Source organism: Balaenoptera ricei, chromosome 4 (genome assembly GCF_028023285.1).
Source record: "Balaenoptera ricei isolate mBalRic1 chromosome 4, mBalRic1.hap2, whole genome shotgun sequence".
NCBI classification, from domain to species: domain Eukaryota; kingdom Metazoa; phylum Chordata; class Mammalia; order Artiodactyla; family Balaenopteridae; genus Balaenoptera; species Balaenoptera ricei.
In genome coordinates this window covers 94,010,565-94,034,677 of record NC_082642.1, presented here as the reverse complement: position 1 = coordinate 94,034,677, position 24,113 = coordinate 94,010,565, and the positions used below count along the sequence as shown (strand labels likewise).

The 24,113-nt window shown below is 36.2% G+C and overlaps 1 protein-coding gene and 1 pseudogene across 6 annotated transcripts in view; both read right to left on the bottom strand.

Moving 5' to 3' along the window:
- IQCB1 (IQ motif containing B1) overlaps nucleotides 1-24,113 on the bottom strand; it is a 47,906-nt gene that overhangs the window by 5,685 nt on the left and 18,108 nt on the right. For 3 of the 6 annotated variants that reach the window (XM_059921010.1, XM_059921011.1, XM_059921012.1), the window contains exons 6-12: nucleotides 22,353-22,446; nucleotides 16,096-16,195; nucleotides 12,937-13,115; nucleotides 10,848-10,957; nucleotides 10,129-10,238; nucleotides 6,292-6,434; nucleotides 4,538-4,686 (exon numbers count right to left, since the gene is read on the bottom strand). In XM_059921010.1, the coding sequence (XP_059776993.1) occupies nucleotides 4,538-4,686; nucleotides 6,292-6,434; nucleotides 10,129-10,238; nucleotides 10,848-10,957; nucleotides 12,937-13,115; nucleotides 16,096-16,195; nucleotides 22,353-22,446 (885 nt within the window). Of the gene's footprint in view, nucleotides 1-4,537; nucleotides 4,687-6,291; nucleotides 6,435-10,128; nucleotides 10,239-10,847; nucleotides 10,958-12,936; nucleotides 13,116-16,095; nucleotides 16,196-20,329; nucleotides 21,269-22,352; nucleotides 22,447-24,113 lie in introns of those variants that run through there. The other 3 variants (XM_059921013.1, XM_059921014.1, XM_059921015.1) reach the window with 3 other exon arrangements.
- LOC132365412 (pirin-like) lies at nucleotides 661-2,619 on the bottom strand (annotated as a pseudogene).

The following is a 24,113-nucleotide window of genomic DNA, read 5'->3' as shown; positions in this document are numbered from 1 at the left end:
CTGCGCTTACATTCTCCTATTGAGAGATTTTTCTCCTTTTCTTCTATTCTTCCCTTTTTTTGATTTTTCTTCCTTCCTTCTCCTTCTATCTTTCCTCTACTTCCTGCTTTTAGTATGAAGCCAGGCTTATGATGCTACTCTGGGAACTCAGAGTAAAGTTTCCAGAACAGAGGAATTTTTGCCCTTAGATCAGAAAAGTCCACCTTGGCATCTCTGTCTCTTTTCCTCATTCTTTGTCATTTTAGGACTCTCTGAAATTGTATTTATCTCCCAATGTTTATTTTTTCAACTGGTTTGTTTCAGTAAGTGCTTTTGTGGTTGGTCTTTAATAGATATGTATATTTGATACTGTTCTGCTATAATCAAGTAGCAAGAATTAGCTATCATTCTGGCTCTAGAGAGCAGACGCCAGCAAACATCACCTTCCTTCTGAGCTGCTGCTTCTTTTTTTTGTTTTTTTAAAGAAGGAACAATTAGGTTTATTTGCTTGTGCCAGGAAATATCTCACATACATTGCTATAAAAACCATGTTTATCACTTTAGTGTGGAATTCTTTAGAAGCATTGGCAAAGTCAGCTTTGGAAACTGGATGCACTGAACTGGTGGATGCCACAAATGGAAAATTCTAGAAGGCAGCCAGACCTGCCCTTGTGCTTGTCACTAGTTTCCAGTCTTTGATTTCCAGGATTTGGCTCTTTCAAAGCCATTTTTCACATTTCTGAAATCAAGAAAGGCTTGAGAAATCTCTTCATTTGTGTGCATCAAAAATGAACCTAGAGTAAAAAGAGACATTCAAAAAGTTCTGGGTGACGAGAATATTTTCTTCTACCACTAAAATTGTGCATATTTCTGTAGTTCTTAATTTGAAACAAACTCAGGCATATCTGAATAGCAAACGGTTATTTTCCCAGCATCAGATCCTCGAGGACTGTAGAACAGGTTTTTAGGATTGTGTATGATTATAAAGACCAAACTTCAGATAAACATATGCAATTAGATCTCACTCATCCATTGCAGGCTGTCATCAGCAATGGCAATCTCTTTATTCAAAACATTCTTAGGTTTGGTTCTATCATGACCATTTTTGTAGTTTTAGTTCTTTTTACCTTTTTTATTTTTTTAAATTGAGGTATAATTGACATACAATATTATATTAGTTTCAGGTGTCCAACATAATGATTCGATATTTGTATATATTGGGAAATGATTGTCCCAAAAGTCTAGTTAACATCTGTCACCATACATAGAGAATTTTTTTTTTCCTTGTGATGAGAACTTTAAAGATTTACTGTAGTTGTCAGTTAAATAGCATTGGCTGATGTCAAGAACTGAACTGATCTGATAAAAAAAAAACTGGCAAATCTTGTCATAGTTTTGGTGTCTCTGCAGTATATGAGGCTGTGTCCTTACATGAGGGGTCTAAGTCATTTTTGAAAACTAGTAGCACCTTGCTGACAATAACAGAAGATTACAAAAATTTCAAGTCAAGAAAGAATCACATTTTGGATTCTTTAGGGGTCAGCACACTTTTCCATGTTGAACAACTGTTACTCTCTCTTTTTTAAAATTTACTTATTTAATTTATTTATTTTTGGCTGCGTTGGGTCTTCTTTATTGCTGCGCACAGGCTTTCTCTAGTTGCGGTGCACAGGCTTCTCATTGCGGTGGCTTCTCTTGTTGCAAAGCACGGGCTCTAGACACGCGGGCTTCAGTAGTTGTGGCTCGTGGGCTCTACAGCGCAGGCTCAGTAGTTGTGGCGCAAGGGCTTTGCTGCTGCACGGCATGTGGGATCTTCCCGGACCAGGGATCGAACCCATGTCCCCTGCCTTGGCAGGTGGATTCTTAACCACTCGCTACCAGGGAAGTCCCAACAACTGGTTCTCTTAATGGCTCCCCAGGAATTAGGACAAAGTGGCTTCTCTCAGGATCCTTGTTCTCCACCTGGACACTGTCACCTTCCGCCAGCACAGCTGTGTGATGAGGTTCTATCTTTGGTTGTGTGTTATCAGGTCCAATATGCACGTTTCCAGATATGGTATAAATGAAGCTTGATCACCCTTTAGGAACAGGCTGGGAATGCTTTGCTCCTTGGTCCAATCTGAAGTCCAAATATAAAGTTGGTGTGTAAGTGTAAATCTTGGACTTGATTCCCAGGGCTTCTCCAGAAATGACAGCAATGGTAACACCATCCTTACGGGTTTAGGGATTTCGCTGCTTTTCACTTCCTGGTACCAAGGCTCCACCATCTTCTGTGAGCTCCTCAAATTAACCCACAGCTGTAGGCCATGGACTGACTCCTCCGAGCAAGGCATCTCCGCATGCACAATGCCCCAGCCCATGGTCATCCACTGCAGGTCTCCTGTGTTCAACTGACCAGCATGTCCACAGAAGTCTTTGCTGGCCATGCTAACCCCCTTCCAGGAGGTAATACACTGTTTCAAAACCTCAGTGTGGGTGATCAGGAAATCCACCTGGTCTACCACCTTTAAATTCATCAAACAGTAAAAATGGATCCAGATTTTTAAACTAAGGTCAGCCAATGCTTCTGCGGACCCATGCTCCAACCCTTTCCGACTGCTCCCAGCTAAGCACTAAGAGGGTAACCTTGCAGGATGCCATATAAAGGCTAAAATGAGAGCATGCTGAAGCTTAGCAGATTGCAGTGCTCTGCAGAAAGAAAAGTCATTTGCCACTTGCACCAAATTGCAGAGGACCATTTAAGCATCTCTGACCATCTCCCTTGGAGACTCCCCTGGGAGTCTAAAGCTGGCCGGGGAGGGTGGGGTCCTGCTAACTGATCGACGGCACCGGCCCCGCCTGGCCCCATGGGTACCCGGTACTCCAGCGTGCTTGGGGGCCCCTTCTGAGCTTTTTAAGAGATGAAAAAGCAAGAAAAGAAAATCCTGGAACATTAAAAAGGAAAAGACAGCTAATTCTTCAAATTTAATTCTAATACTACACCACTACAGAGAACTCCAACTTGTTTACATAAGGATGTGTAATTTGAAATTAGCAGGTTTACGTAAGGTTTTCTTGATTTTTATCTGTCTGAGAAACAATGCCTCTCTTTTAGGCAAAGTGAGGGACAGAAGGCAAACAACAGTTCTGGCCTTTGTCTGCCAAGGACACTAATAACCAGTTCCTCCTGAGGGATAAGTTCAATGAAATGATATTCCAACTTCCTTCTGCGAAATTGATAATTATTTCCTTTTCTTTGTTATCAAGGTCATCTGCAGTGCGAATAGAAATATAAAGTGAGTCAAATATGTAATTTTAAATTTTCTGGGAGGCAGAATAAAAAGGTAAAAACAGGTGAAATTAATATTTTGCATGTACTGAGTTACATAAGCATAACTCAATATATGTAAAATAGTAGCATTTCCACATGTAATTGAGACTCCGTGCTTCCACTGCACCACTGCAGGGGACACAGATTCCATTCCTGGTGGGGGAACTAAGATCCTGCATGCTGCCATGGAGCCCAGCCAAAAAAAAAAAAAAAAAGACGGTAGCCATGAGGTAAAGGTATTAGAAAGGACCCAAGGCACTGATATCCACGGGTCCATGGGTTAATCCTTAGATGGCATTGCTTAGCAGAGGGTAAACAGCAGATGTGGGTGTGATTCAGTGATGGTGCAGGACTGTTTGTTGCACACATGGCCTAAAATCCCCAAAAGAGCCTGAGAAAGATGGAGGTGGCAGACATCTCTTCCTATTTCCCTAGTATTTATTTTTTAAGCGGTTTAAAATATCTTTGTAAAAGCTTAATCAGAGAAATCAATAAGGAGACTGTTCAAAATCTATCACTGTGAAAAACTGAAATTGACCTAAAGTTTAACAATAAGGGATTATAAAACTAAATGCTACATGATCTGAAATCCTAATATGAACGTTAACTATCTATAATAACTAGATATTAGGAAAACTGGTCATTAAGTGAAATAGACAGCCTTGTACTATGTTTTTCCAAGGCAATAAAATATTACTATGCTCCAGATAAATCCCAGGAAGATCATCATTTAAGAACACGATTCTATAATTCAAGAATTATAATGATCTAATTATACCTAATGTATTACCTGCACATTAAAAAACATCTAATATGATACGCTGCTCCTACGTAGGACTTTACAATTGACAAAATACTTTCCCATAAATTAGGTCATCTGATCCACATAACAACTGAGTGAAAAGATAGGGTAGACATTCATTCATACGTCAAGCACATTCAGGAAGCTGACAATAAATAAGACTTAGTTCCTTACCCTTGAGATTCTCACTGCTCAAGTAAGAAAGAAAAAAATTAACAAATAACACTGCATTTTGGTAAATGATGTACAAGCGTCTATGGAAATACTAAGGACTGAATGTCTAAATCATTTTGGCCAGTGATAAGGATGTTCTCATTTTAAGAAACTAAGGCTCAGAAAAGCTAAGTGACTTGACCAAGACTTTACAGCAGGTAAACAGGAAAGTCAGGTTTGAACCCATGTCTTCGCCTCCTAATCCAGTACTCTTTTTACTAAATCAGACTCACTGCTCTCTGAAGTGTGACAGCTGCTTTATACTCCACAAGAGATGGCCTCTGTTGGCAAAAATTCTTCCTTTCCCTGTACCCTCTCCAATGTTTCTGGATAATCAATGCTGATTTCTCTTCTATTTCCCGATTATGTTTTTCCACCTGACCTAAAAAGATAACAAAACACTATTACAACATACTCACTTCTACGCTTTCTCAAGTTCTAGAATCAGGACAATGAAAGTACCAACAATCTTGCAGTCCTTTTATTTTTTTCAATATTGATTTTCCCAATTCTATTATTTTACAATGGTTGTAAGATTTTAGATACAAAACGCTCCAAAAGCTTTCTCAGATTATGCATCTTCTTTAGAAAAGACTCATATCATTTTTTTGTCTCAGAGGAATGAGAAAAGGGCTAAAAATCCAATAGCAAGAACATTTAGAAAAAAGAATCACAAGTAAATAGTTAGAAAGTCATTCAGTACTACCAAAAGGGAAAGGCACATTGTGTATATATGTTACCTACTCTGCGTGGTTCTAAATTTCTCTTTAGTCACTCAGTTAGTTCTACAGATGACTTTCTGGGAGTTGGTCAGCATATAGTCTAGGGTTCACAGGAGCTAAGTGATAGAATAAGGCAGAAGGTAAAAATAAAAAGGGATATATTTGAGAGACAGTACCAAAAATTGATAGGATTTAGTGGTGAACTAGATGTGGAGGGAGGGAAAAAATTCTAGGATGTCTCATAGATGGGACACTGAGTAGACTGTTGGTGCAATAACCTGAGAGATGAGGAATACAGGAAGAGGAAATCAGTGAGGGAAGATAATGACTAGTTTTGAGGATGCTTGTGGATATCTAAGTAAAGCTAACCAATAGGCAGCTGGCTACAGGGCTGTGTTGTCCAATGTAGTAGGCACTAGCCACAAATGGTTACATAAATTTAAAGAAAGTAAAATAAAATTTTAGATCCTCAAGTGCACTAGCCACATTTCAAGTCAACAGCTACCTCTAGCCATTGGTATTGTGAAGATATAGAACATTTCAGTTTGTAGAAAGTTCTACTGGGCAGGGCTGGTCTAGAGCTTAGGAGAGAGGGTGAGGATGCAGACAAGATTCCAGAGTGCTAAGCACTCAGTTGGTAGTTGAAGCTGCAGTTATGGTTGGGATACCTCAGGAAGAGCAACATGAGAATAATGGGGTAAGGATGGAACCCTGGGAAACATCTGTATTTAAGGGAAAGAAAGAGAAATAAGAGCCTAGTGAAGGATACTGGGAATGAGTAGTAGAAGGGGGAAGGAGTAGAACAAAAAAGGAATCTTGAAATGACTCACATCTCCCAGACTACACTTTAATATTAATTTCAGCTTAGTGTGTCAAAAGTGGCAAGAGGTGTCACAAGGTTTGTACTGAGTTCTGAGGGCAGAATGTAGCAATATTCTAACTCCTTACTTAAGTTCAAGGGGGTTCTTTCTTTATGTCAAAGACAGATATCTTTAAGCATAAAATTTTATGTTTCACTAATTTATCTGAAAGAAAAGAAAAATTACTGGAGAGATTGCTCATCATCAACTAATAGGCCTTAATCAAAATAAAAATAATAACTTTTTTTGACTCAAGAGATTTAATAAGATTTATCTGAAAAAGGAGAAACAGGGAAAAGGTCCACATTTAAAAAAATAAATCATCAGGTAGCTAGGAAATTTGGTTTATTAAAAGATACCCTAATCAGTCTTAATTACACTTATAAAACTGATACTGCCACACACCTGGATGAACTATTTCAAGCATACTCAGCCGTAATTCTCGGGAAAGTCTCATGGCTCTCTGCCTTTGAAGTTGCAGTTGTAATCTGCGGTCCTCTTCTTCCTTCTGTCTACTTAGCTTCAGTAACATCTTTGTTCGTTTAGATCTGTGATGGAAACATTAAGTACACACAATTTTCATAATTATATGTCCACTCAAGAAGTATTTATGAAAAACGGCTTAACCTCACTAGTAATCATATAAATACAGACAGCAAAAAAAATTTTAAACATAATTCCTAGTGTAGTTAGAGTATGATGAAATAACTTTTCATGTGCTGCTCTACAACCTTTCTGAAGAAATATTTTGGATACATGCATCAAAATATTTCTGAAGAAATACTTAAAATATGTATCAAAAGCCTTAAAAATGTTAACCAATTAATTCCATTTCTAATAATTTTCTTAAGGAAAAATCCGATAAGTATGTAAAGACTTACGTTAAAGGATGTTCTCCATAGCATTACAACAGTAACAAGCTGAAAACAAACCATATGTCCTACAATAGTGAGTTATATAAATAAATACTGGTTCATTCACTGGATGGAATTCTATAAACTACGAAAAAATAAAAATTTCAAAGAAACAATCACTGTCCCTAAGGCAAACAAAGAAGAGATAGAGTTATGCCCTTAAGCTCGGTTTCAAGGGGGAAGTTGAAGGGTAGTGGAATATGCCACTCTGGCATAAAGATCGTTTTGAGCTGGAGGCAAATGAGAATCAGGAAACACAGAAAGAAGCCTTCCCAGAGGATCCCTTAACTGACTAAAAGCAGAAACAGCTGAGAAATGAGGACTGCCATAAATTTCCCCTCCCAAGGAAGTTTTATGGCCATAGAGATGGAAAGTTGATGCTAAGATAGACCTGCACAAATAACCCATATCTCCCATAAGTTCCCCAATATATTTACCATCCCCAATATACTTACCTTCCCCCAGTTTGCTGCCCTCAGAAACCTAAATCCTTTTCTTTTCACCTGTCACTTCTCTATAACTTATTCTTTGTTAATGTCTATATAGGCCCAAATTCTTTTCTTTTTTTTTTTTTTTTTAAGGTAAGAAGTGGATTTATTTAGAGAAATACATGTTCCATAGACAAAATGTGGTCTGTCTCAAAAGGTGAGAACGGCCCTGGGAGAAACACACTCCACAGAGTGTGGGCCATCTCAGAAGGCGAGAGCTATATAAGCCCAAATTCTAACCACCCCTTTAAGTTATGCATCATGTCAGGTTTCTTCCATGTGATGTGTGCTACACATGTTAAGAAACTGTTTTTCTCTTGTTAATCTGTTTTTGTTTTTGTCAGTATAATTTTCAGGGCCCCAACCACCAAACTTAAAATATATAGAGGTAAAAATTGTTTTCTTCCCCTACAAAGTCAAACAAATAAAATTAAAATACCTAAGTATCAGCACCATGATAGAGGAAGGTAAATTGTGAGCTGTCCTGCTTGTGAGGCAGCTGTTAGCTGCTTCAGTAAACCTTGCTGAGGAAAAGGGTACTTAACAGAAAACAAAGTTTCTGACCATGAAAAGTGATTAAATAAAGAAGAAACCCCCAAGAAAGTGCTTTAGCAAGGGTGTGACTATAAAAGAGTACCTCTTGTTGAATCCAAAGCTCTGATGAATCTAGGTCCATAACTGTGAGTGGTGGGCAGTCCCTCCCCCAAAAAAACATGGGAGAGGGAAATTACTCTGAGATAATAACCTGACCACAAAGAGACAGAAATAACCTTGGCAGAAAGCCCAGCTACAAAGGAAGTAAAAGAAATTTGCATAAACTGTTGCAACTAATAGAAGAGGAAAGGTGCTGAAGCCTGGAGCAAACTGGAGATTCAAAAACTAAAAACTCATTATAATGTGAGATTTAAATAATTTTGGCTTCATGGCTAATGTCTTATAATGGATATATTTATAACTGGTCTGGTGTTGTTACATAAAGCAATGGAATTTCTATTTTAAAATAGTGGAATCTTAATTAGATTCCACAGATAACCCTCTAAGTGGACAAAATCTTTAATCCTAGGATACTTCTAAGTAAAGATTTTAATATTACAAAGAAAAGTAAACTGGCAAATTTGGCAACTACTGTAAGACTAAACATTAAAGGTCTGAATCCATGGCATAGGGGCACCTTTAAATGTAAGAGGGTACATAGCTGAGAATGGTAGCAGGAAGAATCCATAAGGGATAACTACTCTGAGTTCACCACAAAGGTAAAGCTATACCAAGAACATCTCAGACTCTTGAATAGAAGAATATACACTGTGACTCTCAAAATATTCATCATTTCCCAAATTTATTTAACCAAAGAAATAACTTTTTTAATATTTGTAAAGAAATAGCTAGTAGGATAGACAAACTTTGAGCAGTGCTGGAATGGATTATACTTGCCTCTCATGAGTACTATTTACTTAACAGATCTGCCTGCCTAACTAGATTTGTAAATCTTCAAGGGCAAAAAATGTGCCATATGCATTTTCCTCCCTACCACATTCTAAGTGCCCAGTAACATGCTGCAAAAAACTTTCTATTATTTTAATTTTGTGAGGTACATAGACAATTATCCCCATCTTATAGATGGGAAATTTGAGGCTGAGAGAGGTGGGGCAACTTGTCCAAGATCATTCAGCCCATAAGTTGCTGAGGAGGGATACAAACTCAAGTCTGTTTAACTCTCCCAATACCTAGCACAGCCTCTGGCATATATTAGGCACTTGAAGCATGCTTAAAAAATTAATGTTTTTTTGGCTATCAACAAAACTCATGACCAATGATATTAATAACTTACCTTTTAAGTCTTCTCTGAAGGAAACTTTTATCAATGAAAAGCATGTCCACTAAGGGACACAGCCAGAGTGGCTTCAAGACCTTCCACTAACCCATCCAGATTCTTAGAGGCAATGGAAAGAAAACACACAGACACAAATGACTTAGCTCCTAAGGTCATTTATGATAAAGTAGAGCCATCTCGGAGGTGATTTCTCATGCAGCCTAACTTAAAGCTAAATTTTAGTTCACTATTTTAAAACACAGTTGTAACTGAGAAACACAGCTGCAGTTATTAAAAGAATAGTTTCAGTTTTCTTAAAAAAAACATTGACTTCTGGAATATGCAAGTTACACTTTCGTGAACTAAAATTTGGCTTTAAATTAGGTTACATGAAATCACCTCTGAGATGGCTCTAATTTATCAACAACGACCTAAGAGCTAACTCATTGTGTGTGGTGTGTGTGTGTTCTTTTTGTCACCTCTAAGAATCTGGATGGGTTAGTCATGTAAAAACTGGGCCATGTCTTCAGTATTTCATTTTTAGTCTACTTGAAATAGCAACAAATGACAAACTATGTCATATCTCAGTGACCATATGTATCCACGCCATATTTACTGAGGAAAATCAGGTTAACATACTTAAACCTTTTTGTACTCATACACATTCTTACCATAATTACATATGAACAATTATGGCAATTTTTAGTTTTAAGGGTTTAATGAGATAATTGACCATTACTGGCTCCCTCTGTAGGCCTGGCCCACAAAAAAGTCTTATTAAGTGAACAGGATTGTGTATTTGTTACATCAGATTCCTGTCTTGCATTATGTCCTTTGCTTTTGAAAGTGCATCTGGTTAATGAAGTGCTGGTACTCAGAAATGTATGAAGCAAGAATGAAAGAAACAGATTAGAATATTGAAAAAGAAAAAAAAAAAAACACCCCAAACTCTAAGTTTTCACTCAGCTATACTCTAATAAGATATATCTAGCCCTCTCAGATCATAATTCCTCTCACCCCAATTTTTTACCTGAAACTCCTCTGCAAAGTAATCACAGCAGATGGAAGCTTCTTTAATCTCTTTCTAGTCTGGAAACCCTTCCAATAAGCTTGAATCAAGCAAGCTGCTTGATGCAGTTTCTGAAATTAAAGGCCAGAATTAATTTAGAGACATCTCTAGGAAAGTCTTTTTTAGAAGTTTACTTCTTAAAATATCAGGCCTGGGCAAGTATTAATCTCCATCTTTAATAAGCTGAGCAGGAGGCAACATCTGCATAGGCCCAGGACAGGGAAGGCGTAAGAATATTAAACCTGATCTCCCAAAGGAAGCTCAGTTAGGCATTATCTAGAATATATTCAAGATACAGTCTAGTTAGCTTCAAATTCTCCCTGATTAATCTCACTTCCATTCCCATTACAAGGATTTCATAGTTTTGCTTATTTAATGCTTTAACATCTTTGCTTCACTTCCTATGCCTGGCTTCATTTATTCAAAGATTCAAGGGTATGAGGGACTCTTTGTATAGGTTAAAAAAAAAAAAGGCTCTGGGGTTAAAAATTTAGACCATAAACAACTCCTTCTCCCATAAAACTATGGCTGCTCTGGATGTTAGGGGAAAATAAGTAAAGGAAGGGGGAGAGAGAGCAAAAAAAAAGATTCAAGAGACTACCACTATCCAATATTTTGAAACTAAAATGTTTACTGAAATGTTAGTTAATATCATGCAAATTATTTTTATAATTTAATACCTGCTCTTCTACTTCCTGATAGACCTTAGGGCTTAAAAGACCAATGAGCTGTCTAAGTTCTTGACTAAACTCTGTCCCAGGCTCTTGTTTATTTAGTAGACTTCTGAGTCCTGAAATGCAATAACAAAGGCACAACTATTAATAATAAAATATGATTTTGTTATCTAATCAGAATTAAAATTTGAGGTTAAAAAGTCTAGTTTAGAAACAAATGAAAACAATAACAAGATTAATCACATGATTTTTCTTTTTCCTTTTCTCAAAAACTTCTAGATTGAGGTCTTTAGGATTTTCCACTGTCCTGGAGTTCTTATGTGCTCACTTGTGAGATCTGATGCAAAATCTGTCTAGTCAACCTCTTTAATTAAAAAAAAAAGGAAGAGTGGAATCACTGCAATAAGTCAAAGGGTAGAGACATATAGTTGTTTTTTTTTTTTTTGAACATAAATACCTTAAACAAAAACATTTAAAAAAAGATAATGAATACATACTGAGTAAATGCCTATCCTGTGGTAGCACTTAAGCAGGTTATTAGTTACTACTAATTAAAGGAAGTTATTATTACATAAAAATATACAGTAATGTATGTAATTTGGGGTAAATCAATAGGTTCCTGAGCTTTTATTATAGGAGAAGTGCTATAATATTAAAATACTGCACTTTCATCCCAAATTAAAACTGAGTAGTAATATAAGTTACAAAGTAAGTACTATTTCCAGGGCATGGAGGAATGATGGATTATAATGTATGTACGCAATATACATAAGCAAGGGAAAATGGCCTTGGACTGTACAACTGGGGAAGCCACTAAATGGGTCTTTCTATGTCTTATACTTTCTTCAAGACTCAAGTTCTCAGCAGTATTAATAATTGTAAAATATCTTGAGGAAACTGAATAAGTTCTACTGTTGAGAAAAGAAAGGGAGACAGCTTAAGATAAAATTCCTTTAGAAGGAACTCTGTTGTACATTCACATTTCTATAGAAGAAATCTAATTACAGAAATAAAAAATGTGTATCTGGCACAATATCATCTAGACAGTTTTATTACTGGCACTTCTCTCCCTATTTCTATAATACATAAAATAATTACAATGTTCACAGTAATGACTCATGCAAGATAAGTCACTAAAGTGCCTTCCAAATCATCAAGAATGATTAAAGGCCATTGTAATAGTTTTGGTATTAAATGCATCACATTATATTCTAATTCTTGAAATTTTATATATAACATAACCCTGTATTAGTAAGTATATTTAATCAATTAGAAACATACTTCTTGACCATACTGAATAAGAAAATATATTGTAATGAATTCATGGCTCTGGCTAGCAAAGAAATAAAACAAAGCTAACATATAACTCTGATTAACAGTTGAAAAAAAAAACTACCTGAGTAATTCTGGGTAAACACCTACATTTTTTCCATGCCTCTGTTTCCACTGCTATATAACGAGGATAAGAATAAACATCTCACAGGATTGTTATGAAGATTAAATATTTTAATACACATAAAGTATGAGGAATAGTTATCTGACACACAGTAAATGCTCAATTAAATGAAAGATATTATATGGTAATGGTAAAACACTGAGTCCTTTCCTTCTCAAGTTTTCAGACTTTTTATTCACATATGTTTGATTTTGGAGGTGAGGGAAATTTTTTGTTTGTCTTTGAGGAAAGGCAGTATAGGAGTTGAAGAGTAATTATCAATTGATGTAAAGATCAAAAGGGCTGTCAATCTCTGAAGCACAGCTCTATTTTCTCAGTAAAGTTAGGTAAGATCACTGATCTTTTTGGTCATTATTTTACTACACTATATGGTATATTCAATACACAACCTTCTTGTCAGAGAGGGAGCAAATATTCATTGTAACCTTGTCAATAAGGTATCATATGCCGTCTGTTGAGACACGAAGATGGCTGGATTACATAAAGGTTTTTTCCCTGAATTGTTATCTGCTGTGACAGAGTTTATCCGCACATTTCAATTATTGACTTTTTAAAAACACAAGCATTTTGTTTTCCATAAACCATCAATAAAAATGTTCTTTTTGAGACTTGCAAGAAAAGAAAGAATATATGTACTACCTTTGTAGCAGGCACTTAGTCTCAGTAAAATCAAAATTTCCTGATGGGATTCAGCCATCAACAGTAGGAGCCTTGTAGCAGTACTTCTTATGACTGGACTAGGAGTTGATAAAAGTTTGAAAACAACTTCATCTAAAATTGAATGCAGGGTTTTCCCTTCTATTCTGAGTAAATCACCACTAATAGAACAAAATAAAAAAATAAAAAATGTACCGTTACTAAATGACACATAAGTATCACAAAAAATTAAACATTAAAGGTGCAGCAACTTAATGCCTATGGCCTGATCCATGAAGATAACCAGTAGTTTAAGCAGATAGCTTAGTTCCAAGAATACATCACATTAAATCAATTAATTGAATTCTTACTGTAAGGCACCATGCTAGGTAAAGTAAGGAATACAAAGTTGCCCAAGAAACTTGCAATCAAATACTGGAGGAAAGATAAATGTGCAAAATAGTAAATAGATGGTTCAAAAGCTTCAAGGCAATAATAAGAGGAAAATCACAGGACATTAAGTACATGGTTCACTGCTTAATGATGTACGAAGACAAACATGTTATAGGAATTCAATTATCATGTACTTAATATAGAAGGAACTTTTTCTTTTAGTATTCCTTTATTACACTAGCAACTTCATGTTGCATTACCGATGTCACGAAAAATTACCTGAAACATCGAAATAGTCAAAAGGGATTACTGGGTGTTCTTTTACTCACCCCACCAAGGAGTATGTGATTTTCTAGGGGTGTGTACCTTTGATTATCCATTTACTACTGATTAGGATATTTTGCAATTCTGTAAAAGTAGATGTTGGCTTGTAGAAAGCAAATAATGGCAATGATTATTATCTGAGAGCAATGCAAAGAGATTCTTACTCAACAACAATATAAATGACTTTTATCCAGTAGAAAAAGTAACCGTAACGGTTATGCCTGATATTCTCTACCATTCAGCTCCTGTGATAACATGTTCTTCTGATCCTCTTCCATCCTCTACTTACAGATTTTTGACCATTCTTTCTCAGTCTTCTTTGTGGGCTCCCCTTCCCCAATATACCCCTTAAAGGTTACTCCCCAGGATTCCATTTTCAGCCCATTTCTTTTCTCACTCTATTCATATTTTCCACTGAGCTCATCTTCTCTCATGTTTTTAACTATCGTTTTTAGGCTAACTCATAAGTCCATAGTTCTAGTCCAGATCTCTTCCAGAAGTCACATTCACTTGTCAGTGGACATTTAAGTTGTCTTGTCTTTGGGTGTTACAGATAAAGCTGCTATAAACATTTGTGTACAAGTCTTTGCATGGACTCTTATTTCTCTGCCTGCTGTAAACATCTACCTATGTTGGACATAACCAATATTGAATTTGTTTTGGCTATACCACTGTCTATTATCCATTATAGAAAACTTGGTGTCATACCTGAAGGCATCCTTTATCTTACTGCGTATCAAAATGCTCAGGAAGACCTAAGGATTTTTTATTTTGACCAGCTTCATTAAAGTATAATTGATATACAACAAACTGCACACATTTAATGTACAATTTGGTAAGTTTTGACGTTTCCCCATCACAATCAAGATAATGAACATACCCATCACCCCCCAAAGCTTCCTTTTGTTTCACTGTAGTCCCTCCCTTCTTACCTTCCCTGGCACCTTATACCCAGGCAACCACTGATCTGCTTTCTGTCACTATAAATTAATTTACATTTTCTAGAATTTTATACATAGTTATGATTGTAGATCCTATCTGAACATCATCAGTTTGCAGAAATGATTACTTTGTATTACTAAAGGAAGAGGGGGAAAAAAAAAGAGCAAAGCAGAGATTCTATGATGGCACAAGTTTGATTTTCTCATCCTTTTAAAGCCAAATCAAAGTATGACCATTTCTGCTAAATTTCCTGCCTTTGTATACTTTACAAATAAAGAAAATTTTAAGATGTAGGCAGTTTCAATAACCAGATGTGGTTAACTTGCTTGGAAACAATTTGATCCTTTCAGATCTTGCTTTTATTTTGTTTGGATGATCCAGAATGGTGCTCAGTCTAGTGCTATTATCCCCCACTACTAAGATGAAACCATCCTGAGTACTCTCAGTGCTCCATTTTTCATGTAGTTTTCCAGTTTGGCTGCTGGAATCAGTCAGTATTCTTGGCTCTGTGTTTCTGGTACTGCTCCTTTTAATCCTTTTGGATTACTGTTTTCCATGACATTGGATAGTTTCCTCAAACGCATGTGCTGATCAGTACTCTACTGAAAACTTGAAGGGGACTCTGCAGATCTCTGGGGTTCTCTCTTTGTGTAGCTCTCTCTTCTATGGTATCCTGTCTTATGAACTCTAGCCTACTTTTTACCCTCTGCATGTTGTTTCTTACCTGTGTGCACTTGCTTATATTGTTATCTCTGCCTAGAAATACTGTTTTCTCTTCTTCCTCCCTGGCTAATTTCTCATCCGTAAAGTTTCATCTCAGGTGTTAACCTTCTCCAGGAAGTATCCCCCCCTCAGTTTGGTTTAGGAGCTTCTCTAATATTTGTGTACCCTTAAACATTGTAACTTATTACACTGTAATATAATTGTCCTTATGTGTTAGTCTCTTCCACTATACTGTAAGCTATTTGAAGACAAGGTTCATATCTTAATCAATTTTGTAAACCCAATGACAGACAAATACTTGGCACATATAGTAGATGCTTAACAAATCCATATTGAACTGAAAGAATCAATGATTTCAACAGTATTTACTCTGCCTTTCTATTTTAACCTGGGGAAATTGCCTATTACTTCTTTTATGCCCTTCTATAGCACCTGGCAAATACTAAGCTTGCCGTTTACTAAATAAATATATGATTAAACATTTTTTATTGTGATCCCAATATTTTCCTTCAGATATCACAGTAATTTTTCTTCTCTAAGCCTGAGATTTGGGCTAAAATCTTCTTAAGCTCTGAGATAAGATACAAATTTGATAATAAATTTCCAGTCTTTTACAGTATTTTACAACCATTTTTTTCTGAAATACAATGGTAATAATAGAGCTTTTTAAATGCCATGTATAAGTCATATACAATCGATGATTTTAGGAAAATTGGAATAAAATTGGTAATGCTCTGATCACAAATAAAAAATTCTACATATTTTGTAAGGCCAAGTTACCTGCTGATCTGTAGTATGTTCTGTAGCATGGTCATGACCGTAGATCCTACCTGAACATTGTCAGTTTGTAGTAAGTGCAAGAAATGATCACTTCGCAGTACTAAAGGAAGAGAAGATAAGAAAGATTAAGATTCTATGATGATATAATTGGTATTTACTTGCCCTTTCAAAACCAAGCCAAAGCATAATCATTTCTGTTAAACTTCCTGCCTTTATATACTTTGCAATAAAGATCTTTTAGAATAGTTTCAATAACTATAATAGATAGCTATTCCATTTTTATGGACAGTTACAAATAAAGAAATACTAAGCTAAGATGGGACTTCCCTGGTGGCGCAGTGGATAAGAATCTGCCTGCCAATGTAGGTGACATGGGTTCGATCACTGGTCCGGGAAGATCCCACATGCCACAGAGCAACTAAACCCATGCGCCACAACTACTGAGCCTGCACTCTAGAGCCCACGAGCCACAACTACTGAGCCCGCGTGCCACAAATACTGAAGCCTACGCACCTAGAGCCTGTGCTCCACAACAAGAAAGCCACCGCAATGAGAAGCCCGCGCACTGCAGCGAAGAGTAGCCCCTGCTCGCTGCAATTAGAGAAAGCACGAAGACCCAACGCAGCCAAAAATAAATTAAAAAAAAAATAAAGAAATACTAAGCTAAGAATCTACTGTTATCTCCCCTTAAATTAAAAGTAAAATATAAAATCCTAAGACTGAATCTCCTTTTCTAGCAGTGATTTCAGTGAAGAAAACCAAGTTTTCTGTGAAAAAAAGAGAACGTGAAGGAATAGCAATGGTACAGATGACCGTAATCAGCGGCTCGTGTCCTTAAAAATTTAATTGTTATATAATGTGTCATGTTTATCATGTTTGCTATATCTTATCTTAAATAATAATAAAATCATTAACTACCCAGAAGAGTATTTGTTTTTATTGGTTTATAATTTTTAGGCTCTGAGCAGCCAGTTATGAAGACTTGGCACTGGATGCTTACACAAGTCGCTTAACCTCTCAGAACACCTATTTCTGCCTCTGTAAAACTAAAAATAACAGCTCTTTCACAGACTACTGTAAAATGTCCTAGAACAGGGTAGGTTCCCAGTAAATGTCAGTTTATAGTCCTTTCTTCACTAACTGATCAGAATTTTTTTTTAAAATAAATTTATTTATTTATTTATTTATTTTTGGCTGTGTTGGGTCTTTGTTGCTGTGCATGGGCTTTCTCTAGTTGTGGTGAGTGGGGGCTACTCTTCGTTGCGGTGTTTGGGCTTCTCATTGTGGTGGCTTCTCTTGTTGCGGAGCATGGGCTCTAGGTGCACAGGCTTCAGCAGTTGTGGCACACGGGCTGTAGAGCGCAGGCTCAGTAGTTGTGGCACACAGTCTTAGTTGCTCCATGGCATGTGGGATATTCCCGGACCAGGGCTCGAACCCGTGTCCCCTGCATTGGCAGGCGGATTCTTAACCACTGCACCACCAGGGAAGCCCCTCAGAATTTTAATTAAAGTGGGATCAGGTATGTTGGCAAGGCAGCTCTGTGAACACTACCCTAGCTTCTACAAAACAACTTTCCTCTTTTCCTCTTTCAGTTTCCTGAGGGAACGTATTTGATTTCTTTCACATACTAACTACTGTTCTTCATTTCTATTTATATAATCCAGTATTTCAATATCTCACCAGATACCATTCTTTTTTTAATGTTTAACAACTTCAAAACACAATACCACTACTATTAAATATTTTTATGGCTTCTAATTTTCTATTCTTTAATAGCAAAAAAATTCTCCTCTGTAGCTGGGATAAGTGTATTTTTCCATTTTTGTCTACTTAAAGATGTTTCATTAACAACTCTTTAATTAACTCTGAATTCACTGAAATCATGTAGTATCTAGTGTGTATATACCTTTTTTCTATATTGGAAAAATTATGATAATTTATTAAAGTTATTCTACTTTATTTTTTATACTATTTGTCTTATATTATTATATAACTTATTTTTGAAGCCTCTATTATGTTTTTCAAGTACTATTTGGTCCCCCAAACTAAAACTGATACTTTTGCCCATTTCTTTATTTAATTAAACTTTTTACAATTAAAGTTTCAAACATATGTAAGAGTAGAGAGAACAGTATAATGACCCTGCATGTACCAGTCACTCAACTTTAACAGTGATCAACTCACCAACAATCTTGTTTCACCTATCCCATCTACTTCCTGCCTCCCATTTTATTTGAAAGCAAATCTAAGACATCAAATCATTTTATCCACAAGTATTTCAATACATATTCTCAAAACATATGAATTATTAAAAAATAAAACATAGCCATTATCTAACCTAAATAATCATGATTCCCTGATTTTATCAAATATCCAGTCAGTCCTCCCATTTCCATTTTTTGTGTGAATTTTTAAAAGTTTATTTGAATCAAGATCCAATTAAGAGTCACACATTGGAACTGGTTATCTTTCAAATTTCTTTTAACCTATGGGTTTCTACTTTACCTTTTTTCCCCCTTGCAATTTATTTGTTGATGAAACTATGTCAATTGTCCTATGAGTTTCCCACAGTCTAGCTTTGCTAACTGCATTCCTGGGGTATAATTTAATGTTTCTCTGACCTTCTACAAATTGGTAGTTGGAGCTCCAGGATCAAAATGATTCATGTTTGAATTTTTGGCATATCCATGTCATATGTGAGGTTATGATGAGGCACTTATTATCTGGTTTTCTCTCCTTCTGAGGTGTTGACAGTGATGGATAATTCACTAAAGGTTGCAAAATGGCACTATTCTATCATACCTTTTTCACTTATTAGTTGGGATATGTTTATAAAGAAAAGTTTCTCCTCATCAATATGTAAGAAAAGGCAGTATAAATGCTGGACTCTTCATTTAACAGTTTTCAAAATGAATTGGTCCCCTAGCAGACTCTAATGGTAACTTTTATTAATAGTGGTATGGGAATATATAAAAAAAGATTAGCAAAATGTTGATAGTTGTTGAAGCTCAGTGATGAGTACATAGGGGTTCATTATACTATTCTACTTTCCATAATAAAAGGTTAAAGTTAATAATCTCACTATATTTGATGAGTTTTAATCCACTGTAGTTATTACCCTTATTACTGTTCAAATTTCCCATTTTTAGCTAGTAGAAGCCTCCTTATGTTGGCTCCTGAGTCCTTTTCACAGAATCCTAATAGACTTTGATTGCTTCCTTCCTATCTAGTATTCAAGATACTTTTGGCTTACCTTGCATATTTTCTACCTCATACCTATATACAGTCAGCCGTTTCTCCAAGGAGGTGGTTCTTTTGAGAGAAAAGGTTACTGGACATCCTAATTTTGTATCCAATTGTTTAACTTAGTTTTAATACCTACTTTATTGGTGTTTTAAATCTACAGATTGATCTGCGGAGTATTGTCACATTTGTTATAATTTTTTTTTAAAATTTGAACATGGTGTTAATTTATTAATAATAACTATGAATCCGAAGAGTTGAAACCACCTTAAAAACACCTCCACATACCAGAAAATGACCCAGTTCACAACAATATATATACACATACACATATATAAATTTCTCTGACCTAGTTACAAATTCTATTGCACAGAGTATTCCTCTAGTACATACGTCTTTACTACTCTCTGCCTAATGGAAACATCCTGTTTTGGATAAGAGCCCTGATGCCTGGCAAAGCACCTCACTGCGTGTATCTACTGCCAGCAGATCAAGGAGGCCAGCAAGGAGAAAACACGAATGGCCCTAGAAAAAGGCATAATACATATTTAATCTCCTAATTCCAACCTTACATCAACATACTATAGCAGTTGTTTTCCATGTAAGTTAAATACTACAAGAGTTATGTTTATGAGTCTGAAGTTCAGCTCTACGCTGGGCCTAGAATTTGGCCTCAAAACCACAATAATGTGACCCTGAAAGAAAAATGTGGCTAATTCTTTAAGTAACACAGAATTTCCAATTTTCTAATTTTTATTGGGTTACAATCGAGAATGTTAATTTAACAACGTGATAGAGGTTGGCAGTAATATATATTAGTACAAATGTGTCTATGTTTTATATAAATTTGCAGTTAATCAACTACACTAATAATAAATATAAGAGTTATCTTTTTATTTGGGTCTCTTTCACATTCATGTTTCTTTCACAGGTTAGAAAAACAAACCTTCCCGCAGGAATTGACAAAGCAAAGGAAAGGAGAAGCTCTTACTGGCTGGGATCCACTTCTGGCACTTGTCGCAGAAGTAGGACAGCTGCTCCTCTCTCCACGACACGTCCCCTTCATCACTGTTTAGGGAGTCCCCGCTCTGGTCGTGAGACAAGTCCACGGACACCTGGTCCTCTGACTCGATGATCAGCAGAGTCTCCCCCTCCACCTCTCCCTCCTCCAGCCCCTCCAAGGTGGACGTTCTTGTGGCTTCATCGTCGTGCCGACTGATCAAACTGCTCAGATGGATGTTACTCTCCATCCCTCCCGGCTTGCAGGTTCAGTGCTCTCGGGAACAATCTCAGTCTCTGGACACTAAGCTTGAAGGGGCTCCTTGCTGACCACACAAACTCTCAGAAGAGCGTCTGCCTGGCTCTACTCAGACACAAGGGGCACTTAAAGCAATTATTTAGAATATACGATCCATCGTCCTTTTTCTGATCAAGTTTAAAAGGACGGTGACCACAAAAAGGCTGAAGATCTCACTAAGCTGTTCTCCATCAACACTCACACACACTTAACGCTGTCTGTTCCATCAATATCTCACACGCATTTCAAGTCACGTTTTTTGAGATCCTTTTGCCAACACCATCTTCTCTCTTTCTGCTTCAAGTTGCTCAGTCAGAAGAATCTGTTCTCCCAAAAGACGAATATTTTCTTTTTTCCGATTTTGCCTCTCAATGTCTCTGATCACTCCGTCACGAAGCCTCTGCTGGTCCTGCCGCTGCTTCATATGCACGCCCGCCATGGTGGCCGCCGTCAGCACCACCAAGAGGCCCAGCACCACCTTCGAGCTCCCCGACATCCCGGCGCCGGCCACCGCGGCCTCCGCTCTCAGTGCCCCAGGCCTGGGGCCGCCGCCGAGCACGCGCCGTTGTTGGGGCGGGCCAGGCTCGACCCCTCGAGTGCAGAGCCCCAGCTGCCGCCAGGCGCGAGCAGTCGCTTGTTATAATTTTTTAAAAGGAATATGGCATATTTAAAAATTTTTCAAGTATTCTCTCTCTCACTGTCTCTCTTTAACTAGGTCTTTAATATCTCACTATAGTGTGGCTAAGTACTTTATATTTTTGGTAAAATAGTTCTTTAAGTTGGGAAGTTTATAATAATATTTGTTCTATAATGGGAAATGGATAATGCTTTTTTTAAAAAGAAGTATTCAAGCATGTTACTTAGCTCTATGTGGCTATAACTACCAAAAGTATTAGTTATACTCATCGAAAGTAGTTGCCTTTAGAAAATGGGAACTGGAGTGAGGTGTGAGGGCCAAGGATTGTGTGTATTTTTTAAACAATTCTTACGGAACTATCTGACTCTTTAAATTATGCACATGCATAATTCTGAGAGTAAAAAATAAAATATTAATATTCAGTTCAATTTTTACATTCTAAAAAATATCAATGTTCTTATATTATTCCTATATAATTACATTTTTCTTAGATTAAATCTTTCAAGAAGGTAAGAATGTTGTCATCATTATTAGTTTACTTTCTCAGTCTCAAGGAAACATAATATAAAACTAACATGTATTTGTATTGCTCAATGTAAGTACAGAAATCCTATATAGTAACTTTCAAGTTTAGTAAAATATCATTAGATAAAAGCTTACTCTTACATCAATAGTTAGGCTGTGAGTTAAATTGTATCTATACTCTGTACATAGGGATTTCTATCATACTAAGTCTAAAATATAACTGTAATCTTTGGGGGAAAAAAAAAAAGATTTTCCCTAGACTAAACTGTTAAGATCATTAATCCTTATCTTAGATTTGCTAAATAGAAAAAGCTAAGGAGAAAGTTATATTTTAGCAATTTTCCGCTTAATGTAATATCTACATTGTTAATGTTGTCTATTTAAAGCTGGAACATCCAAATGTAATTTTTTTTTGTGTGTGTGGGGTTATTTCAGTGTGGTTTCATTTAACTGTGGTTATCTGTAGTTAATGAGGTATTTATTTTTAGAAAAAAAAATCAAACTGTTAGTGGGTGACTCTACAATGAGTATCAATTAAAAAATCTTTTTTCTTACCATTCTGGATGAGTTGAACATGTCCTCCCAATAGCCAGAAGAGAGAATCAGTCACAATTTCAAAAAAGTGTAGTAATGCATCTTTTTCTTCACCCTTAACACACACACAAAAAACCAATTGACTTTTCTGTAATTGTTTTAATTAATAAAAAAAATAGACTTCTCTTTGAGGAGTCACAGGACCTGGTTTCTGGATCTATCTCAGCTATTTATGAGGTACATGATCTTGTAGCTTTTAGTTTCTTAATTTATAAAACTGTGGTAACAGGCTGGTAATACCTACTCTACTTAACAGAAATGATTGCTATCCAGAGGTCAAATGGGACAATATACGTAGTATAAGAACTACAAGTTGATACACTAGGATTTTTCAATACCAGCTATACATAAGAATCATCTATGGAGTTTTAAAAAATATCCCTATGCACAGGCTTTAGTCCAAACATACTGAAATCTGAATCTCCAAAGTTAAAAGTCTGGACATCTGACTTTTTACAAAGTTAGGTGTGTGATTTGGTTATGTAGCCAGGGTTGAAAATCACTGCAATATGCAAATGTAGATGTCAGCATAAAAAGCATTATTATTAGTGCATTTCAGTTGCAGCTTCTACTCTATGACTCCATGAAGGCAGAGACCATGTTATTTAGCTCTCCACTATACACCCAGTGTCTAAAACAGTTCTGACACACAGTGAAAGTTCAATCAATATTTATCCAATAAATAAATGACAATATTTTCTGCTTCTTTCCTTCTGGAAAGTAGGGTGAGAAATTATTCTACATTAGAGTATGTGTCACAATGGGAAATAAGAAACAGATTACATTCACAATTCTGTCTTACTGGCCACATAATTTTAGTGGAAAGTTGTATAAAGGCCATTAATCTTATCCATGTCCTGAATGTACTGTGGCATACAAGTAATGACAACAGCAAAAACATGGTTGCTATGGTTACTCTTCATAATAATGAAAGTATTTTCTTCCTATTATTCTACCTCAGGGTTAGATAGGTGCTTAAATAGACGTGTACTAACAAATATACCAACAGTCAAAAAAGAAAGAAGTGTAACATTAGATCAAGAATCCCTTTAGTCCAATAAACTGCCTTAGCCAGTTTCACTGAAATAAAGGGCATGGTAATCTTCATTGCTGCCAACCTCGAAGTATAGTGCTGGGCTCCTATACTTACTGATTTCCTTTAAAAACCCATTAGATAATGTCACCCACAAATTCATGGCCTCTGAGACTGGTTAACAAAATTTACCCTTAAGTCACTACAAAATTCTGGCAGTTATTTTTCTATTCTTACATATAAAATACATATATTGGGTTGGCCAAAAAGTTCATTCGGGTTTTTCTGTAACATGTTATGAAAAACACAAACTTTCTGGCCAACCTAATATATATATATGTATGTGTGTGTGTGTGTGTGTGTGTATACATATATATATATATATATGCACGTATATATGTATATGTGTATGCATATTTTAACGAGTTTGCAGTTTAGGCCATAATACCCTGTGTATGTCCCACCATGTGCTCTACTACCTACCTGCTAGCTAATTTAAAAATATATATATAATTGGGAAACAACTAGGTAGATAGAACTAATAGATAAATTCAGTTTTCTTTTTCTTTTTTTATCACTAGAAACAGAATTTTAATTAATTTTAAACCAAAGTCCAAATTGTTCCATTTTAGTCTGTGTTGATAATTAACTTTTTCTGTGCTTCCCATTGCCATGATGACCCATCAACA